The 21,375-nt window shown below is 39.8% G+C and overlaps 1 protein-coding gene across 4 annotated transcripts in view; it reads left to right on the forward strand.

Moving 5' to 3' along the window:
- ARID5B (AT-rich interaction domain 5B) overlaps window positions 1–21,375 on the forward strand; it is a 330,077-nt gene that overhangs the window by 69,545 nt on the left and 239,157 nt on the right. For all 4 annotated transcript variants that reach the window (XR_010909490.1, XM_067465662.1, XM_067465661.1 and 1 more), the window contains exon 3: window positions 11,791–12,016. Coding sequence is in view for 3 of the 4 variants with exons in the window: in XM_067465662.1 (XP_067321763.1) it covers window positions 11,791–12,016 (226 nt within the window). In the remaining variant the exon portion in view is untranslated. The remainder of the gene's footprint in view (window positions 1–11,790; window positions 12,017–21,375) is intronic.

Below are 21,375 nucleotides of genomic sequence, written 5' to 3' on the forward strand. Positions count from 1 at the left end.
ATTTGCCTGAAATTTGCATGAGTTGATTTGTTGGTACCAATGCACATTTAGAAATTCTTAGTCTGGTTTAAACAGAAATAAATTGCATTTAACTTTCCCAGTTTGGCAGGGAAACTACCTGCCAACATCCTCACTACCTCTGAGGATGCTTGCCATAGATGCAGGCGAAACGTCAGGAGAAATGCCTCTAGAACAGGCATGGGGAACCTTTGGCCCTCCAGGTGTGGTGGACTTCAACTCCCACAATTCCTTGAGGCTCGGCATTCGCCCCAAAGGTTTACCTTGGCCCAACGAGGTTTGTTTGGCTCTTTTTCATGGAGGACGGGCAGCAAAGGGGGAGAGACGAGCGTAACGTAGCTGTGCAGATGGCGAGGAAGGATGCGGAGCCCACAGACTGGCCTCGGAGGGAGAGAGCGGGCGGAAACCCCTGCTTCGGCCCTTAGCAACCGCCCCGCATGGACCCCCTCCCTAGCAACGACGCCGGCTGAGTGACGAGGAGGAGGCGCGTTGCCCGCAGGGGTTTCCGCCCGCTCTCTCCCTCCGAGGCCAGTCTGTGGGCTCCGCATCCTTCCTCGCCATCTGCACAGCTACGTTACGCTCGTCTCTCCCCCTTTGCTGCCCGTCCTCCATGAAAAAGAGCCAAACAAACCTCGTTGGGCCAAGGTAAGCCTTTGGGGCGAATGCCGAGCCTCAAGGAATTGTGGGAGTTGAAGTCCACCACACCTGGAGGGCCGAAGGTTCCCGACCCCTGCTCTAGAACATAGCTCTATAGCCCGAAAAAACCCACAAGAACCTAGTGATTCCAGCCATGAAAGCCTTCGACAATACATTGGCAGGGAAAGTTTGATTAATCCTCTATCATCCCAGTCTTCCAGTTGCTTTAAAAAGGTCCTAGTTTTTCTTTCCTCCCCTTATTTTCCCCCTTTGTTCTCAACTACTTGAAATTAATGCAAATTCAATGCAGATTGCACAATCGCTGCCTTGTGTCCTGAACAAGCACAAAAGTAAAGAATGAAATGACTGAACCGTTTGTTTGCAGGAGAAGAGGAAGTAGAATATTGTTTTTCCCAGTAGACTCAGACCCCTTCTACACTGTCCTTATATCCCAAGATTTGATCCCAGATTATCTGCTTTGAACTGGATTATATGAGTCTCCACTGCTACATAATCTGGGATAAGTAGATAATCTGGGATCAGATCTAGGATACAAGGACAGTCTTTATATCCCAGGATTTGATCCCAGATTATCCGCTTTGAACTGGATTATATAAATTTCCACTGCTATATAATCTGGGATACAGAATGGAAGGGCTGTAGAAGAGCATGAAAATTTGAAAGGAACAACTAGTAAAATATATAAGATAATAATTGAAATAAAGGAAGGAAACACAAAAAACAACACCCTCAAGGAGGTCTGGGAAGAAGACTTAGGGATAAAAATAAATGAAATAGAGTGGCAACAATTATGGAGACAAAGGCATCTAAAAAAAATATCAATACGGGTTAAAGAAAATTATTATAAGTTAATATGGAAATGGTATCTAACACCAGTAAGATTAGCACATATAAATAAAAATTATTCAAAAAATTGTTGGAGAGGGTGTCAAGAACCAGGAACATATATACATATGTGGTGGCAATGTAAATATGTAAATAATTTTTGGGGGAAAGTATTTAGAGAAATAGAAGATATAATGAATACTAAAATAGAGAGAAGTCCTAGTATAGCTTTATTATCATTATATAACAATAAACAATTGAAAAAAGAGGATAAAGAAGCGATAACAAATTTATTAACAATAGCATAGAATCATAGAATCATAGAATCAAAGAGTTGGAAGAGACCTCATGGGCCATCCAGTCCAACCCCCTGCCAAGAAGCAGGAATATTGCATTCAAATCACCCCTGACAAATGGCCATCCAGCCTCTGCTTAAATGCTTCCAAAGAAGGAGCCTCCACCACACTCCGGGGCAGAGAGTTCCACTGCTGAACGGCTCTCACAGTCAGGAAGTTCTTCCTAATATTCAGATGGAATCTCCTCCTTATAGCAAGAAACTGGAAAAATCTCCTCCTTATAGCAAGAAACTGGAAAAGAGAAATAAATATACAAATAGAGGAGTGGTATAAGGAAGTATGGAAACTGGCAATAAATGATAAGCTGACATGTATATTAAAAGTTAAAAGAGGTATATGGAAACAAAGTGATTTTGATGATGTATGGAGAAAATTTATTATGAAAGGATTAAAAAATAAAGAAGGAAAGTTACCTCCACAAGAAGAATTGAGATTTTGGACAGACGACATGTAAAAGTTGTGGCTTGAGAGGTGGGGAGGGGAGCACAGCGGTGAGGAATAGAAAATATGTCTAAGCAGAATAATAATACTAGATGCCAAAGTATGTTAGTTGTATTGAATAATATGTATCTGCTGTAAAACAAATGTATAACAAATGTATTAACTATGATAAAATAATAAAAAATATTTAAAAATAAAAAATATAATCTGGGATAAGTAGATAATCTGGAATCAGATCCTAGGATATAAGGACAGTGTAGCAATAGCAAACTTTGGTGACCTATCATAGCTTGTGTCCTCTTCATCATTAATAACAGTCATTTATTGATTTATATAATTTATATCGTATCTTTCTTCTAGCACTGATTCCAAGGCAGTGTACAAAATTGTAAAGGCGCAACACAATTTTAAAAAATCTCAGTACAAAAGTAAAAACACAGTTAAACTGAATTTCTAATTTAAAAATACAAGTTAAAAACAACATCAAAACACAATGAAAATATAAAAAATGAAAACACTATTTCCCCGTCAAAATTTATTATTTATTTATTTATTTACTTTGCTTATATACCGCTGTATCTCAAGCCCAAAGGCGACTCACAGCGGTTCACAAACAGTAAAAACAGTAGAAACAGCAGTGGTTCCATACAACATATAACAATTGACTTAACACATTATCCATAAATTACCAATAAGCAATTACAATGCACAATTATTACAAAAAACAACCGTACCCAATCTTCTCATCATCCAAGCGTAGTCCAGGTTCGTCGTCCATTGTTCCATTCCTATGTTCCATTACCAGATTGCACTAAATTACTCAAACGCCTGCACAAACATCCAGGTCTTCACCTTTTTGCGGAATACCATTAGAGATGGTGCTACTCTAATTTCTGTAGGAAGGGCGTTCCACAGCCGAGGAGCCACCACCGAGAAGGCCCCATCTCTCGTCCCCGCCAGCCGAGCTTGAGAAGTAGGCGGGATCGAGAGCAGGGTCTCCCCAGAAGATCTCAAAGTCCTGGTGGGTTCATAGGCAGAGATGCGGTCGGATAGGTAGCTTGGGCCGGAACCGTTTAGGGCTTTAAAGGCCAACGCCAGCACTTTGAATTCAGCCCGGCAGCAGATCGGTAGCCAATGTAGTTGGCGCAACAGGGGGGTTGTATGCTCCCTGTGCTTCGCTCCTGTTAAAATAATGGCTGCCGAGCGTTGGACTAGTTGGAGCTTCCGAGCTGTCTTCAAAGGCAACCCCACGTAGAGAGCGTTGCAGTAGTCTAAACGGGATGTAATCAGAGCGTGGACTACCGTGGCCAAGTCAGACTTTATCCATTGCAACACACTAAAAATCCAAAGCTTTCTTAAATAAAAAGGTATTTGCCTACCAGTGGAAAGACATCAGGGATGGGCCCAAATGGACTTTCTGGGGAAGGGATCTCCATAACTTGGGAGCAGCCAATGAGAATTTAGCCATGTTAACCTGACTATCACATAGACCCCAGCTTTCATATGTGAACTGTTGGAGGCTATGTCACCATAGAAGTTCACGACTGACCCCCATGAGTCTGCTTAGACGGTTGTCCATCTTTTTATGGTAGACCACTTCAAAGACAGCTCTAGAATAATTTGTTTTTGGGGGAAAATAGATTAGGGAATACAGTTAATCCCTGAGTTGCAAACATCCAACTTACAAACAACTCATAGTTAAGAAAGGGGGTGAGACAGTAGGAGAGAAATCTACCCCTGGGAAGAGAAATCTATCCCTAGGAAGGGAAATTCATGCCTGGAAGAGTTCTGTCTGTACATCTATTTTTAGAATGATGAATACAATATTTAAGATATGTCCACATATTTACTTTCCTCAGACCATTTATAAATATTATGTAATAGGAAGACTTACGTAAGACTGAGAACATTATTAAATTATGATCCTTCCTGGTCTTGGTTTTCTCTTCTCAGTCCATTTTGTGGAATGGAGGTGCTGTGACTGGTTGACTCTATAGAGTACTTGTGTGTCTTCAAGTCAGTTCAGACTTATGGAGATCTGGTGATTGATTGGAAATCTGGAATATTGTGTCCAGTTCTGGGCACCACAATTCAAGAGAGATAGTGACAAGCTGGAATGTGTCCAGAGGAGAGCGACTAAAATGATAAAAGGTCTGGCGAACAAGCCCTATGAGGAGCAGCTTAACAAGCTGGGCATGTTTAGCCTGAAGAAGAGAAGGCTGAGAGGGGATATGATAGCCATGTATAAATATGTGAGAGGAAGCCACAGGGAAGAGGGAGCAAGCTTGTTTTCTGCTTCCCTGGAGACTAGGACGCGGAACAATGGCTTCAAACTACAAGAGAGGAGATTCCATCTGAACATGAGGAAGAACTTCCTGACTGTGAGAGCCGTTCAGCAGTGGAACTCTCTGCCCCGGAGTGTGGTGGAGGCTCCTTCTTTGGAAGCTTTTAAACAGAGGCTGGATGGCCATCTGTCAGGGGTGATTTGAATGCAATATTCCTGCTTCTTGGCAGGGAGTTGGACTGGATGGCCCATGAGGTCTCTTCCAACTCTTTGATTCTATGATTCTATGAATCTATGAAATCACAATTCAGGAGCTTGTAGCTCCATTTGTAATCAAACCTGATTTTAAACTTGATACTACTTGGAATTGTAGTGTGAATAAATTAAACTTAAAATATCGAACATAAAAATATTATGCCAAATAGATTTACTTTGATCCTATAGTTAAAAAAAAGATTTCCAATCTGTAAAGGAAGTTAACATTGCATCTTTGCATTTTTCTGAGAAATTCTACTTTTTTCCAAGATCAGATGAGATCTGTGCCTTTAGGGCATTTAAGTACTACATTGTTATAAAATCAAAATGTCTTTTTCAACTCTGCTCACAATTATAGCTTTCTCTCAGATCCCTAGTCACTGTGTGACTTCTGTGTTCACAAGAGGGATGTAATTCTTTGCTAATTTTCTCCTTGAAGTAGCAATGAATAATTTCAGCAATTTTCTTCTCCCTGTGAGAAAACTGCACATTTCTTGAAGACAATTAGCAGTTTGAGACCGAATGCTAAAAACTTCCATGTGACTGTTTTCAGTGGGGGAATAATCTACATATTCTGTACTGAGATGAATGCTTAAAAATGCAAAAAAAAAATAATTCTGTGCAAAATCTTTGCTATTTTCTGCACAGAACAACAACATGCAAATTTTGCGTTGAGAAAGTCCTGAAATATGAAGATTCTCATTAATCTGCTTGCCAGTTTTTCTAAGCACTTGAAAAATGTGTTTTGATCATTTCCCAAATATATTTAATAATAATAATAATAATAATAATAATAATACTTTATTTATACCCCGCTCCATCTCCCCCAGGGGACTCGGGGCGGCTTACATGAGGCCACGCCCATCAGTACAGTAAACACAATATAACACAAAAGCATAACAGAACTAAAAAATAAAATACATAAAATGCAAAACCAATATAATAAATGACACAGCAATATAAAATCAACATTAAACACAAAAGATTTCACTGGGCAGGGCCAAATTCAGAGATAAAATTTTAAAACACTGGGAGACTGGGCAATATCAATTCTTGGGAAGGGGGGGATCCGAGATGAGGAGGGATTTAATTGCACGAACCATAAGATAAAGTGCTTCTGAGGTCAATTTATGCAGAATTTGGTCAGAGGGAATCTTACATTCAATCATTAAAGGTACATTGGAATAACCAGGTTTTCAGATCATTAAAGGTACATTGGAATAACCAGGTTTTCAGATTCCTCCTGAAGATTGCCAGCATGGGAGGTTGCCTAATATCTCTGGAGAGTGAATTCCAGAGCTGGGGGGCCACCACAGAGAAGGCCCCCTCTCTCGTCCCCACAAGTCGCACTTGCGATGAAGGTGGGAGTGAGAGAAGAGCCTCTCCAGATGATCGAAGAGGTCATGTGGGTTCGTAGACGGAAATGTGGTCGCGCAGGTAGGCGGGTCCCATTGGCTAAAATCCACTTTTCCCATAACTTCTGTGGTTACTTTGAGCAAAGAATAACCTCTCCTCTTAATATTCCTCACAGTTCCATTGTTGTTATGTTTTTATTGTGTGGTGGCTTATGAAGACCTTCACTATGACATAAACAATAAAAAGGGCTTCTTTGCTTACGTTGGTAGATAAAGGAAGAAGAAGGAGGTGATAGAGCCTCTGTGAGGAGAAGATGGGGTAATGCTGACAGGGGATAGGGAAAAGGCAGAACTACTTAATGCTTTCTTTGCCTCAGTCTTCTCACAAAAAGAAAGCCATCATCAACCTCGGCAACATGGAAAGGATGAAGGATTAGGGGAAATCCAACCCCAAATAGGGAAACAAGCCATCCAGGAATACCTGGCCACCCTAAATGAATTCAAATCCTCAGGGCCAGATCGACTATATCCAAGAATATTGAAGGAACTAGCAGAAGTTATTTCAGAACCACTGGCAATCATCTTTGAGAGTTCTTGGAGAATGGGAGAAGTTCCAGCAGATTGGAGGAGGGCAAATGTAGTCCCCATCTTCAAAAAGGGAAAAAAGGACAACCTAAACAATTACTATCCTTTCAGCTACACGTTGATACCACACAAGATTCTGGAAAACATCATTAAGGAAGTGGTCTGCAAACACTTAGAAACAAATATGGTCATTATTAATAGGCAACATGGATTTATCAAAAACAAGTCATGCCAGACTAATCTGATCTCTTTTTTCGATAGTTTACAAGCTGGGTAGGTGTGGGCAATGCCGTGGATGTAGTGTATCTTGATTTCAGTAAGGCCTTCGACAAGGTTCCGTATGACCTTCTGGCAAACAAACTAGTCATAGAATCATAGAATCAAAGAGTTGGAAGAGACCTCATGGGCCATCCAGTCCAACCCCCTGAAAGAAGCAGGAATATTGCATTCAAAGCACCCTTGTGATTTGATGTGGGTTAGAAAAATGTGGGTTAGAAAAATGTAGGTTAGAAAAAACTATGGTTAGATGGATCTGTAATTGGTTAAGTGAACGAACCTGAACATTAGGAAGAACTTTCTAACTGTGAGAGCTGTCCAGCAGTGGAACTCTCTGCCCCGGAGTGTGGTGGAGGCTCCTTCTTTGGAGGCTTTTAAACAGGCTTTTAAGCTGGATGGCCATCTTTCGGGTGTGCTTTGAATGTGGTCTTCCTGCTTCTTGGCAGGAGGCTAGACTGGATTGCCCATTAGGTCTCTTCCAACTCTATGAAAGGTGAGTCTGACTTTCCATGAATTTCAGTGGCATTGTAGAATATTTCTCTTAGACTACCATCCTTTTCAGACTTACCTAATAAATCCCACAGGACTTTCCGGGGATTATGTTTGAGTAGTTATTTTTTTGATTGCATTGTTAATGTATATAGAATATTGGTCTGCAGAAATATCTCTCTGAGTAACTAGCCAGTAAAACTCTCCTAGGGTTGGACTCCTGCCAGTTAGTTTATTTCAAACACACAGACAGACACACCAGCAGATTATCAAGTAAAAATAAGGAAAGGTTTTTTTAAAAAACAACAACAGTAAAACTAAGCCTTAAAAGATAAGGTTTATGCAGATCTTTAAAAAAAACCAGACAAATCTATCGACGGAAGTGAAGGAGAGGGGGAAAAAATAGTTCCAAATCAAGAATGCGGCTTTGTAATATTGATCCTATATTAGGGAAATTTTATGTGGCAGGGGAATCAATAATCTGTTAACGGCTGGGGGATGTGAGTGCCAATGAGAAAAAGAGAGCGAGACTGAGAGAGATCTGGATGCATACTTCAGATAATATGCCTTTGAAAGTAAGGCTCTTTACTTCCAACATATGTATTGTGTTTATTACTTTTGTTTACCCCACAAAACAGCTAGTGGGGAAATATAATCTGTTGATGTAGTGCAAACTTCCCAAGTATCTGTAGCCCTCTCCTCCCTTTGCCAGAACAGGAATGATATTCCCTGATGCCATGGCGAGTGTGAAATACATTGAAGAATGTGTGGATGTTTGCACACAATGCTGGCAGGCTGGAGTAGTGGGATATTAGAAGCCTGATACTGGGAGAACTGGCAGTGGCAGTCCAAGCTGCTCTGTGGCTATTGGAGGCTAGGGTGCTATTGGAAGCATTGAGTACCTTTTATTAGGCCCCATCTACACTGCTATATAATAATAATAATAATAATAATAATAATAATAATAATTCAGTTCTTGTGGGTTTTTTCGGGCTATATGGCCATGTTCTAGAGGCATTTCTCCTGACGTTTCGCCTGCATCTATGGCAAGCATCCTCAGAGGTCTGCTGGAGCTGGGAAAAAGGGGTTTATATATCTGTGGAAAGACATGGGTGAGACAAAAGGCTTTTGTGAGTTGGGCTAGGTGTGAATCTTTTCAACTGACCACCTTGATTAGCATACAATGGGCTGACAGTGCCTGGAGCAAACTCTTCTTGAAAGGTGATTAGATGTCCCTGCCTGTTTTTCTCTCTGCTGTTTTTCTCTCTTTCTAGAGAAATGCCTCTAGAACATGGCCATATAGCCCGAAAAAACCCACAAGAACTGAGTGATTCCGGCCATGAAAGCCTTCGACAATACAATAATAATAATAATAATAATAATAATAATAATAATAATAATCTTTATACCCCGCCACCATCTCCCCAATGGGGACTCGGAGCGGCTAATGCAGATTAAAAATGTATTTCAGTGGAACCTTGTCTTAAGAGCATCCCAACTTAAGAGTGTTTTGAGTTAAGTGCCATTTCTCGGCCTGGGTTTCACTAAGACGTATGAACAGCATTTTTAGTTAAGAGCGAGCACCAGAAGGAGTGCTAGTGCGAGAGTACAGGGCTTCAAGGGAGCAGCCTCTGTGCCTCGTGCTCTTGCCTGCTTTAGGAGATTGCTGTCCGCTTTGTTCTTACCCGCTTTGAGGAATTTTGGCTTAGTTGATTTTGTGTAGTTTTTATTCCTGGTATGTTTGACTTCATGAAAAAAGAGAGGTAGGGAGGGCAAGATAGGGAGAGAGGTTGGAATGAGTCCAGTATGAAGAAAATAATGCTTCTACCTCTTCGCTTTGTGCTTCCTTGCCACAACTTTGTATTTCTACCATTTTAAAGTTGATAATTCTTTTTATTGCTCCTTGGAAATGTGCATTTATACATTATTTGTTATTTACGAACTACATTTTCTCATTCAAAAGCATATAACAAAAATTTGGGGGGGGGGTGGTTCAGAGGGGCATTTCAATTGGAAAATTCACTTTAAGATAAGAATGATTTAAGTTACGAGCTCAGTCACATTTGCAGGATGGCATTTCACCTCTCTCTTCTTTTCTGGCTCCACTTAATAGAAATGCAGGTGGGCAGTCTGAACAAAGGGAAAACAAAAAACTGTTTGATTAAGTACATATGCATTTTTAAAAGCCCACAAGCTTTTGTGGTTGACTGATCACACATAAACCAAAATGGCAAAAATGTGCACACAGTAGAAATAAACTCTTGCCTTGATGTGGGTAAATAATGGGAGTCTCGTGTGACTTTCCAAATGGATTTCAGTTTGGACTAAAGCAGGTGTGTGTGGCAATAGAGGAATCAAACTGGATAGGGAAATGATGCAGTGGAGATTTGCATAGATTCAGCTTGTTGCCCCCACCATGGGAAAAGTAGTTGGGATAGCTTTTTGGAGTGTCCATTATTGCCAGTCAAATGCTTCATACGGAGGATATCTGAGAGACTTCGGAGCCTTAGACATCACGGAGAGTGAAGCATAGGGTGTATAAAGTGTCCTTCTCTGGAGGTTTTTAAACAGAGGCTGGATGGCTATTTGTCCAGAGTGATTTGATAATATTTTCTTGCATGGCAGAGTGGGGTTGAACGGAGTGGCCCTTGGGGTCTCTTCCAATTCTATGATTTGGAGATATCCATGGCTTCTAGGGTCCAAAAAGCCTCTAGAGTGAATTATCAATCCATCTTCAGTAAGCAAGATTTACCATTCCCTTGCTGGGATAAATGTTGCAGCAGAGAAGAGGCCAACCTAGTCTTCTAGAAGGGCCGCCTGGTAAAGCACTCTGATATCATCTCCAAAAAGTAAGGCTTTGTATGCAAATTGGCAAATGTATTGTCGAAGGCTTTCATGGCTGGAATCACGAGGTTCTTGTGGGTTTGTTCGGGCTATAAGGCCATGTTCTAGAGGCATTTCTCCTGACGTTTCGCCTGCATCTATGGCAAGCATCCTCACCTCTGAGGATGCTTGCCATAGATGCAGGCGAAACGTCAGGAGAAATGCCTCTAGAACAGGCATGGGGAACCTTCGGCTCTCCAGGTGTGGTGGACTTCAACTCCCACAATTCCTTGAGGCCAAGGTAAGCCTTTGGGGCGAATGCCGAGCCTCAAGGAATTGTGGGAGTTGAAGTCCACCACACCTGGAGAGCCGAAGGTTCCTAACCCCTGCTCTAGAACATGGCCCTATAGCCCGAACAAACCTACAAGAACCTACAAATTGGCAAAGTTTGGCGTAATGTGAGAGCTCCATCTTGCAGACTGGTTTCTTTTGAATATTAACAAGTGCCAGAATAAATTAAAGGTTTTCCTTACAGTAACAAGTTGTTCCTGGAGCTCACTCACAATTAATGAATCATTAATTTTTAAAGCTGACATTCCAAACTTTGCTGAATCTGTTTACGGTACTTACTGAAGCCATAAGATGGATAATGGATCAAACTGAAGTACAGAACACACAAATTTGTTGGGTGATGTTTTCCTGAATTAGTCCCCACCCCTTCAAATAAACTTGACAAAAAAAGACCAAAGTTAATATTAGCTGCAGTTCTTGAAAGTTCTATAGTGATTTGGTCATAGAGCACTTGTGTTCTCCCTTACATTCAAGCAAAGCTTGAGTAGACATTGTCTCAACTGCCACTGTGTTCTAGAATATTTGTGAATATTCCAAGTGCTTTAATAGGATTAGAAGAGATTTCAAGGACCATAAACATCATCATAATCATCATCTTCTCCAACCTTCTGCCATGCGGGAGTCTACAACTAAAGCACTCCAGAGAGATGGCTGTCCAAATTCAGTTTAAAGACTTACACAGGTCTTTTGTTTTGAAATAAAAGCATTGGCTAAATAAACTGGGAACTGATAGGGCTGTGTTTTGGCAGGAAGAAAAGTTGAAATACCTGCATTAATTAATGCTTCTACATATCTAGAGATGCATGGAAATTGTTTTACATGAATTGTACGCGAGAAGCGTGTGAGCAGTGAATGGGGAATACCCACAGAGAAGATATTTCACTCAAAATATACTCCCATTTTGCACTCATCTCCATTGTTTAGCATATTCTGTATAAGTGATTGTGAAAATTAATTTAGCAAAAGCCTAATCAGTGACTGGACTAAAATGTCGCCAAGTAAGCATGGCAAAATTTGCTATATAACTTTGGAGCCAAACCTGACTCTTCCTTTCTTGTGTGATTGCCTTTTTCAGGATGAAGTTATCGCTGCTTCAGAGAAGGTAACAGTGAAGCTAGAAGACTTGGCAAAATGGGCTCAAGCGGACTTCTCCAAATGGAAGTGTGGTCTCCGGGGTGAAGCCGTTCGACCCACAGAACTAGGGAAGGATGGGCAGAAAGAAGCACTGAGTAAATTCAGGCAATCCACACACAACAGCGGCCTCAACTTTAAAGACATTTTGAAGGAAAAGGCCGACCTTGGTAAGTACAGCTTCTTCTCCTGCAGGCGTCCTAGGAGATGGGTTCTGTGAGATTTGTATGGGCAGTCAGGGAATGACTAGTTCCAAAAGTTAACTGTGTGTCCAGTAATCTTCTTCCCTGAATCTACAATTTGGTGATGGATCTGTGCATTGTATGTTTTTATCCTGTTTCCCCTTCCGCTTCCTCACCCATATTGCGCTTCAGTAGTTATATATATATATTAATGTACCAAAAATACCAAGTTTTGTATGAAAATGTGACTTCTATTTCCTGTGCTGGTCAATTTATTTATATTTATTTATCGTGTCAGGAGCAACCAGACAAATGTGCTGGTCAATGACCGAAATAAATGATTTGATTGATTGATTTGTATGGGCAGTCTTTCCATCTCATTCTCAATTGGAAGGTGGGAAAATGTTTGACAAGGAGCCGAAGAATCCTGCAATGGGGTCTGCAATTGGTCTTTCTACTGTCATTTCTGAAAGAGACTTCACATTTCCACTTTTATGAACCAGACTGCCTGAGAAACTGAAAGGACTTCTGAAATCCATTTGCATTTTGGTATAGGGGACAATCAATGCCAAGAAGGAAGGAAGGGGATGCCAGAAATCTGTGCTAGGTGTACCAGCCTAAAACAGTTCTTTACATCTCTTCCTGTTTAATCTGAATACTTGTAGAGTACTTTACCAAAGAACTGTAGATCCTGTAAAAACATTACCTGATCTATTCTGTTTCTTTGGCCATGAGGCCAAGAAGTTGAGAAGACCTGTGCCCTTGATGTATACTGTTGCTGTTGCCTTGAGATGACTTTGTAGAGATGTATGTGATGAGTGACACAAACTTTAAAGGGGTCAGTTCAAAACCTAGGATAGAAAGGTCACCTACTAGTCTCTTTCCACTATTTAGCTTGGGACACAATCATCAAATTTTAGTTCTCCATAACCCATCTCGTGCGGCTCTTCTCAATGCAACAGCAACTGTTTTGCATTAAAACAATGGTTGATTTTCGAATTGAATCCCCATGGATACTTGTCAACACCATGAACTAGTTGTGCACCTTTTCTGGGCCCGAGTCATTGAATTTCCCCTAGTTACAGAAATTAAGACTGTGTATACGTAGAGAAGAAACATTTCACGACTGAATTGCAAAATATCTGTCCACCTGATTTCTTTAAAGCAGCAACAACAATGCTTATATAGCTCCTAGTGTCAGCCATAAATAGAAGATAAAAGATTAGAAGTGCATATGAATTCTTTGTCAGCTTTTTACCAGTGAAGCAATTGCCTTTGGCATATATTAAATACAAGGTTGTTACTGGGTATAAATAGTGTAGCATTGTTGTCTGGAAATTGCACTTCCATTTATCTAAAGTAGACAGTTGCTTAGTAATATCTAGATGTGGTGAAATCTTTCTCTTTGTGTGTGGGGGTACCATTTCTAATATGTTACAAAATATTTTGCTGCCACAAATGTTGTCCTTCCCGCTCCAAATGGATTGGAAGTAACAAGTAAAAAAAAGCAATATAGCTGTCTGTGATAAGGTCCAATTGAGTAACATGGATAAAACAAAGTTAAATGTAAAAATAATAATATAATAAGTGAGGATGAAGGTTCTTCATTGGTGTGATGATTAAGAATTTAATTGTATTTAAAAATTACCTTTAAGGTCATTTGTCTTTCTCAAAAGGCATCAAAAAGTAGAAAACATAACAGGTTACCTAGAAAACCTTCATAAAGCATAATGACAAAAAATAACTTTTTCAAATGCTCTGGCAACAGTCATCCATGCCACGGTCACATCTAGGCTAGACTATTGTAACGCCTTGTATGTTGGCCTTCCTATTTCTACGACCCGAAAGCTCCGTATTGTCCAGAATGCTGCAGCCAGGTTACTCACAAAAACACCCATGAAATGCCATATAACACGAGTGCTGCGGCATCTACACTGGGTCCCAATTGAGTATCGTGGTTTGTATAAGATGCTGGTCCTGACCTTTAAAACTTTATATGGCCAGGGTCCATTGTATCTTAGAGACCGTCTCTCCTTCTACCTTCATCGGAGGTCGCCACGACCATCCCAACGCGATTTGCTCTGTATACCGGGCCCTTGGAAAGCACCAGACGCAGGGCCTTCTCTGTTTCTGCCCCTGCCTTATGGAATTCCTTGACTCCCTATGTGAGAGCCATGCGTGACTTAGGGCATTTTATCCTAGCACTTATGACCTGGCTTTTTACTAGAGCATTTGACCCATGTTAATTTTAATATTTGTATGTATGTGTTTTATCCTGTATAATTTCTGCTATGTAAATCACCTGGAGCATCTCGGATGGAGGGTGATTAATAAGTAATTAAAGATGATGATGATGATGATAATCATGATGATGATGATGAAATGTAATGGGTACAAGCTGATTTTTAGAAGTAACTTTCTAGTCTCTGCCCCCAAGCCAAAGGCACATAGTACCAAAGTCTGGCAAAGCTATTCTGCCACCTAAGGTAGGAAAGAAATGTCATTTTGTGATCCCCAAAACGTGTAATTGAGACAGATGTTCCATTTGGTTTAATGGCCTCTGCAGTGACATAACTAACTCTGAAATTCAATTCAGTTATACATTGTTGAATGTTTTGAAATAGAGCGGTAACTTACTTATATTATCTTAAAATAATTGATGTAATTTGGACTTTTAACTTAATTCTTTTAAAACCAATAGTCGTTCTTTTTCTCCTTCTCCTTTACTTCATAAACTTGTTAATTAAATTATTAAATGGGAGAATATGCTAAAGAGTCGACAGGTTGTACATTTATAAATGCTAATGGTTATCAGATTTTTTAAATTTTTTGTTTCTGATTAGAATATGGTAGATTGGTTAATTCAAAGATTAAAAGGTTCCAAATGAAAAAGTCAGTCCAGTGTGGAAGGGCACTGGTCCTAATGTTCTTCCTAATGTTCTTCCTAATGTTCATCTGAACATTAGGAAGAACTTCCTGACTGTGAGAGCCGTTCAGCAGTGGAACTCTCTGCCCCGGAGTGTGGTGGAGGCTCCTTCTTTGGAGGCTTTTAAGCAGAGGCTGGATGGCCATTTGTCAGGGGTGATTTGAATGCAATATTCCTGCTTCTTGGCAGGGGGTTGGACTGGATGGCCCATGAGGTCTCTTCCAACTCTTTGATTCTTTGATTCTATGATTCTATGATTCTATGATTCCACCCAGGAATTCCTCCATATTTGACACCAGATACCACAAACCGATTCCCCTTCTGTGATGGAAACCTTAATTCTGAAGCCCCTATCACTGAGACTTTTGATGGGAGCCATGTGTCAAAAGGGAAAAACAAGAAAAGGGTCAGTAGTGGGATGGATGACAAATAGGGTTTCTCAAAATTGTTACTGCTTCTAATTTAAATTTAAATGGTAATTAAACATAACATAACACAAACATAATACTTATATTTTTAGCTTCCACGGCAGGGGTCCTCAAACTTTTTAAACAGAGGGCCAGTTCATGGTCCGGTCCCTCAGACTGTTGCAGGGGATGGATTATAGTTTGAAAAAAACATGAATGTATCCTTATGCACACTGCACATATCTTATTTTTGGCACAGAAAAACAAGAAAGAGCAATACAATATATAAAATGAAGAACAATTTTAACCAACATCAATTTAGCAGTATTTCAATGGGAACTGTGGGCCTGCTGTTGCTGATGAGATAGTCAAGTTAACAAGGATTCTTGTGTGCCTTCAAGTTATTTCAGACATAGGCCAATGCTAAGTATCAATAAAGTTTAGGGCGAGGGCCAGGTAAATGATCCCAGAGGGCTGCATCCGACCTGTGGGCCTTAGTTTGGGGACCCTTGTTCTACTGTAAATGTAATTGAAATCTATCTTTTAAACTTAGCAATGATTAATGAAACCAGTTAAACCTCTCCTGCTGACTTTCCTACCTCTGAGTTTCTGTGCCACCGTGAATCAAGAGAAGATAAAGGGCCTGATTATTGCCTTGCTTAGGACATGCATGCTTCGAGACAGGAAGTTTTATAGCTGTATTAAAAATTCATTTAGGTTGTTGGACTAAATTTAGGTATGATGATCATGCATTAATAGCTGTACTGGACATTGGAGTAAAATAAAGAATGCACAAAGAGATACAAGAACAACTAGTAGAGACTCCGAATGTAAAATTAAGCTGGAGTAGCGAGCTCAGTGTACCCTCCTATACTGTTATACATTGTTACCCACCATACTAAACCACTTATCCCAGGCCCGTAGCCAGGATTTTGATTCGGGGGGGGGGGGGGTGACTCTGAGTGAAAGAGGGTCTACCCTAGCAAACCTTTTGTATTGTTACGCCAATACTCCCATGCATATGAGATATATTGAGCATGGTAATCAGATCATGATATGAATAAACATAACAGTTTAAATAATGTACCAGTAAGGCCTTTTTGCAGACCACCATGAGAATTTCAGGGGGGGGGGTTAAGCCCCCAAAGCCCCCAAAGCCCCCCCCCCCCCCCGGCTACATGCCTGACTTATCCTTTAACTAGTTCATGTAGTGGTCCTTCCTCCCCCTCTCCAAAATTAGTCTGCTGTTATTGTTGTTGCTAGCTATTATTGTTATTCAGTTCTTGTGGGTTTTTTCGGGCTATATGGTCATGTTCTAGAGGCATGGCCATATAGCCCGAAAAACCCACAAGAACTGAGTGATTCCAGCCATGAAAGCCTTCCACAATATTATTGTTATGTTGTTTTACGGTTTTTTATGCTGTCTTAATTGTTTTTGCTTTGTTTTTAATTGTATTTTGCCTTGGGCTTGGGCCCCATGTAAGCCGCCCCAAGTCCCTTCGGGGAGATGGAGGTGGGGTAGAAAAATAAAGTTCTTCTTCTTCTTTCTTCTTCTCTACTTTAAGTCAAAGGGTGTAACTAAGACATCCAGGCCACTTTAGGAAGCCTTGGACTGAAACGAATTGTGTGTGTACACATGACTTCAAGTACCCTGTTGACTTATGGCAACGTCATGAATCCCATATTAAGCAAGGAATATTCAGAGATGGTTTTGCCAGTTCTCTCCTCTGAAGTCTAGCCTACAGCACCTGGAATTCATTGATGATCTTCCATTCATCTGGACTTGGAAGTTAGCTTCTAAGATCAGATGAAATATGGTGCCTTTAGGGTATTTAGAGTACTCTAAACCCAGATAGGTCAGAGCAAATCAGGTGGTATTTCTTAATGCTTATGAAATCACCCATGTCAGCTTTGCTCATTAGTCTGAGCAATATGAGAGCTCTACTCTATGAGCTAACTCTTTGCTGCTGTGCTTTCACATTATTTCCATGTTTCAAATTTGGCAGGAGTTGAATCTTACACAGATCAAAACTCTGTTTTAGAGTCTTGATGCTGACAGTTCTTCTTTTTACAGAAACAAATGTATTACTGGGATTCTTGCCCTCAGCAGTACTGGAAGTCTTCCATCTTACGATTAATTCCTAGCATTTGTTGAGCAAGTCAGAAGAATTTGATACTTTTATGGGATCTTTCTTTTGTAAATTTAAGGCCACTCTCTGGCTTGTTTTCCATCAATAAATAAAACAATGAAAACCCATGCAAAATTGTCTGTGCAGCAGCAAAGCAGGTTTCCCCAAGTATCTTATATTGTCAGATGCTCTTGTTATTAAACACAAAATTGGGAACAAATAATAGAAAGATGAATGTTCGTGAATATTTGTGCTACTGAGAACATCATAAACTTGGTTCCAGAATCCAAAGAGTGGGCTCTTAACACAATAACATAGAATCATAGAATCATAGAATCAAAGAGTTGGAAGAGACCTCATGGGCCATCCAGTCCAACCCCCTGCCAAGAAGCAGGAATATTGCATTCAAATCACCCCTGACAAATGGCCATCCAGCCTCTGCTTAAAAGCTTCCAAAGAAGGAGCCTCCACCACACTCCGGGGCAGAGAGTTCCACTGCTGAACAGCTCTCACAGTCAGGAAGTTCTTCCTTATGTTCAGATGGAATCTCCTCTCTTGTAGTTTGAAGCCATTGTTCCGCGTCCTAGTCTCCAAGGAAGCGGAAAACAAGCTTGCTCCCTCCTCCCTGTGGCTTCCTCTCACATATTTATACATGGCTATCATATCTCCTCTCAGCCTTCTCTTCTTCAGGCTAAACATGCCCAGCTCCCTAAGCCGCTCTTCATAGGGCTTGTTCTCCAGACCCTTGATCATTTTAGTCGCCCTCCTCTGGACACATTCCAGCTTGTCAATATCTCTCTTGAATTGTGGTGCCCAGAATTGGACACAATATTCCAGGTGTGGTCTAACCAAAGCAGAATAGAGGGGTAGCATTACTTCCTTAGATCTAGACACTATGCTCCTATTGATGCAGGCCAAAATCCCATTGGCTTTTTTTGCCGCCACATCACATTGTTGGCTCATGTTTAACTTGTTGTCCACGAGGACTCCAAGATCTTTTTCACACGTACTGCTCTCGAGCCAGGCGTCACCCATTCTGTATCTTTGCATTTCATTTTTTCTGCCAAAGTGGAGTATCTTGCATTTGTCACTGTTGAACTTCATTTTGTTAGTTTTGGCCCATCTCTCTAATCTGTCAAGATCGTTTTGAATTCTGCTCCTGTCCTCTGGACTATTGGCTATCCCTCCCAATTTGGTGTCGTCTGCAAACTTGATGATCATGCCTTCTAGCCCTTCATCTAAGTCATTAATAAAGATGTTGAACAGGACCGGGCCCAGGATGGAACCCTGCGGCACTCCACTCGTCACTTCTTTCCAAGATCAAGAGGAAGCATTAGTGAACACTCTCTGTGTTCGTCCACTTAACCAATTACAGATCCACCTCACCGTAGTTTTGCCTAGTCAAAGTCTATGTGAATTATATAGTTCGTACCTAATACTGAATTCATAGGAAACACAGGGCTATTGGTAGTTACAAGAAGAGTGAGTCTATTAAATCCATGGTGCTTAATATAAGCGTCGATTCACCATTTAACATTGTATTAAGTTGGTCTACTCTGACTGGAACTTCGTCATTGTGCACATACTGTGAAAGGAAAAGGTATCTTGTTGCCTTTTTAAAATATTGGATTTTATCCTACTCCCCCTATAAATTATTAGAATGAAAGCTGAAAGTGGTTGTCTAGATTTTGTTTTATTTATCAATAAATAATCCAAAGGAATTGATTCCTAATTAAGGAAGTCACTTTGTTTGACATAGATGCAAGAGCTATTAATGAATCGCATCAAATTATTTGAGCTGGGATAAAACTTTAATCAAAAGGACCACGAGTGCAACTTATCTATATAAATAAAAATGTAATATTAGTTTGTGGGATTAACATAACTCAAAAACTACTGGAAAAAAATGACACCAAATTTGGACACAATACACCTATCAGGCCAACGAGTGACCATCATTCATAAACACACTGAAAAACACAGCAGAAAGTCTTAAAAACCCAAAAAACAAAAATACATTACAACGCATGCACAAAACCACATATATACACAAACACACATACACACACACACACATATGCCGCCCTTCTCACCCCAAAGGGGACTCAGAGCGGCTTACAAGATATACATACAATATATTATATTATTAGCATAGTATAGTATCAGCATTAAATATTAAATATTATTATTATTAAATATTATTAATATTATTAAATATTATTTTCTGTGGTGGCCCCTCGGCTTTGGAACACCCTCCCTATAGAGGTAAGATCAGCTCCCTCGCTGATGGCGTTTTGGAAAAGACTGAAGACATGGATGTTTGAACAAGGATTCGGATAATCCGACGAAACGAATTTTGACGATTAAGGATTGGTAATCATTGACGATGAATTTGGATTGCGATTCCAGTTACGAGATGCATTTGGATTGTTATTGGTGGCCCAATAATTTTATATTGTATATGTGTTCTTATGTTTTTAAATTGAATATTGTTGTTTTTAAATGTTGTAAACCGCAATGAGTCGCCGATTTAGGCTGAGATATTAGCGGTATACAAGTGCAATAATAAATAATAAATAAATAAATAATATTGCAAATAATATAGTAATATAATACAATATAGTAATATTTAATACTGATACTATACTATGCTAATAATATAATATATTGTATGTATATATTATTACTAGTAATATTACAGGAGCCCCCAGTGGCGCAGTGGGTTAAACCCCTGTGCCGGCAGGACTGAAGACCGACAGGTCGCAGGTTCGAATCTGATGAGTGGCGGATGAGCTCCTTCTATCAGCTCCAGCTCTCATGCAGGGACATGAGAGAAGCCTCCCACAAGGATGATAAAAACATCAACATCATCATCCTGGCGTCCCCTGGGCAACGTCCTTGCAGACGGCCAATTCTCTTACACCTGAAGCGACTTGCAGTTTCTCAAGTCACTCCTGACACGATAAAAAAAGTAATATTACATGTAATATAAGTATATAAATATATCATATTATTATTAGCATTATCGTATATACTCGAGTATAAGCCGACCCGAATATAAGCCGAGGCACCTAATTTTACCACAAAAAACTGGGGAAATATATTGACTCAAGTATAAGCCGGGGTTGGGAAATGCAGCAGCTACTGGTCAATTTCAAAATATAAATAGATACAGATAAAATTACATTAATTGAGGCATCAAGAGGTTAAATGTTTTGAATATTTAAGATAAGACTGCCCAACTCTGATTAAATCATTCTGACCTTCTTCAATGTAAATGTGCTTGTGTATCCTTCCAATAAAATAAATAGATTAAAATAAATAATAAAGGTAATAATAATAATAATAGAGTAATATAATGAAAATGTAATATTAACTATAATAATAAATAGAGTAAAATAATAAATGCAATAATAACAATAATAAAGTAAAATAATAAATGTAATAATAATAATGCATTTATTATGTATTTATAACAGAGTAAATAATATAATGCATTACATTATGATATTAAAATATTATATGTATATACAATATACTTATAATATACAGAAAACACATATACACAGACTGGGCCACAGCAACGCATGGCAGGGGATGGCTAGTTTTCAATAAGTATAGTTTTATATCAGACCCTCGATCACAAAGCATGACTTAGAATAGAACTTCTGCTTTAAAAAAACTTGCGATTTTTAACAGCAAAGTTATAGACCTTGTGATTGCCTGGGAAGTTCAGAAACAGGATGTGATGGCAATAGCCACAAAATCCACTGTCATTCTCAGTATCATATAATCATAAATATACTTCCTCTTTGCACTGAGAATCTAATGTTCTAGTGTTCAGTGCCAATTAGACAGTGAGATTTTATGCCCTAAGCATTTGTC

The sequence above is a fragment of the Anolis sagrei genome, chromosome 3, assembly GCF_037176765.1.
Source record: "Anolis sagrei isolate rAnoSag1 chromosome 3, rAnoSag1.mat, whole genome shotgun sequence".
Taxonomy (NCBI): domain Eukaryota; kingdom Metazoa; phylum Chordata; class Lepidosauria; order Squamata; family Dactyloidae; genus Anolis; species Anolis sagrei.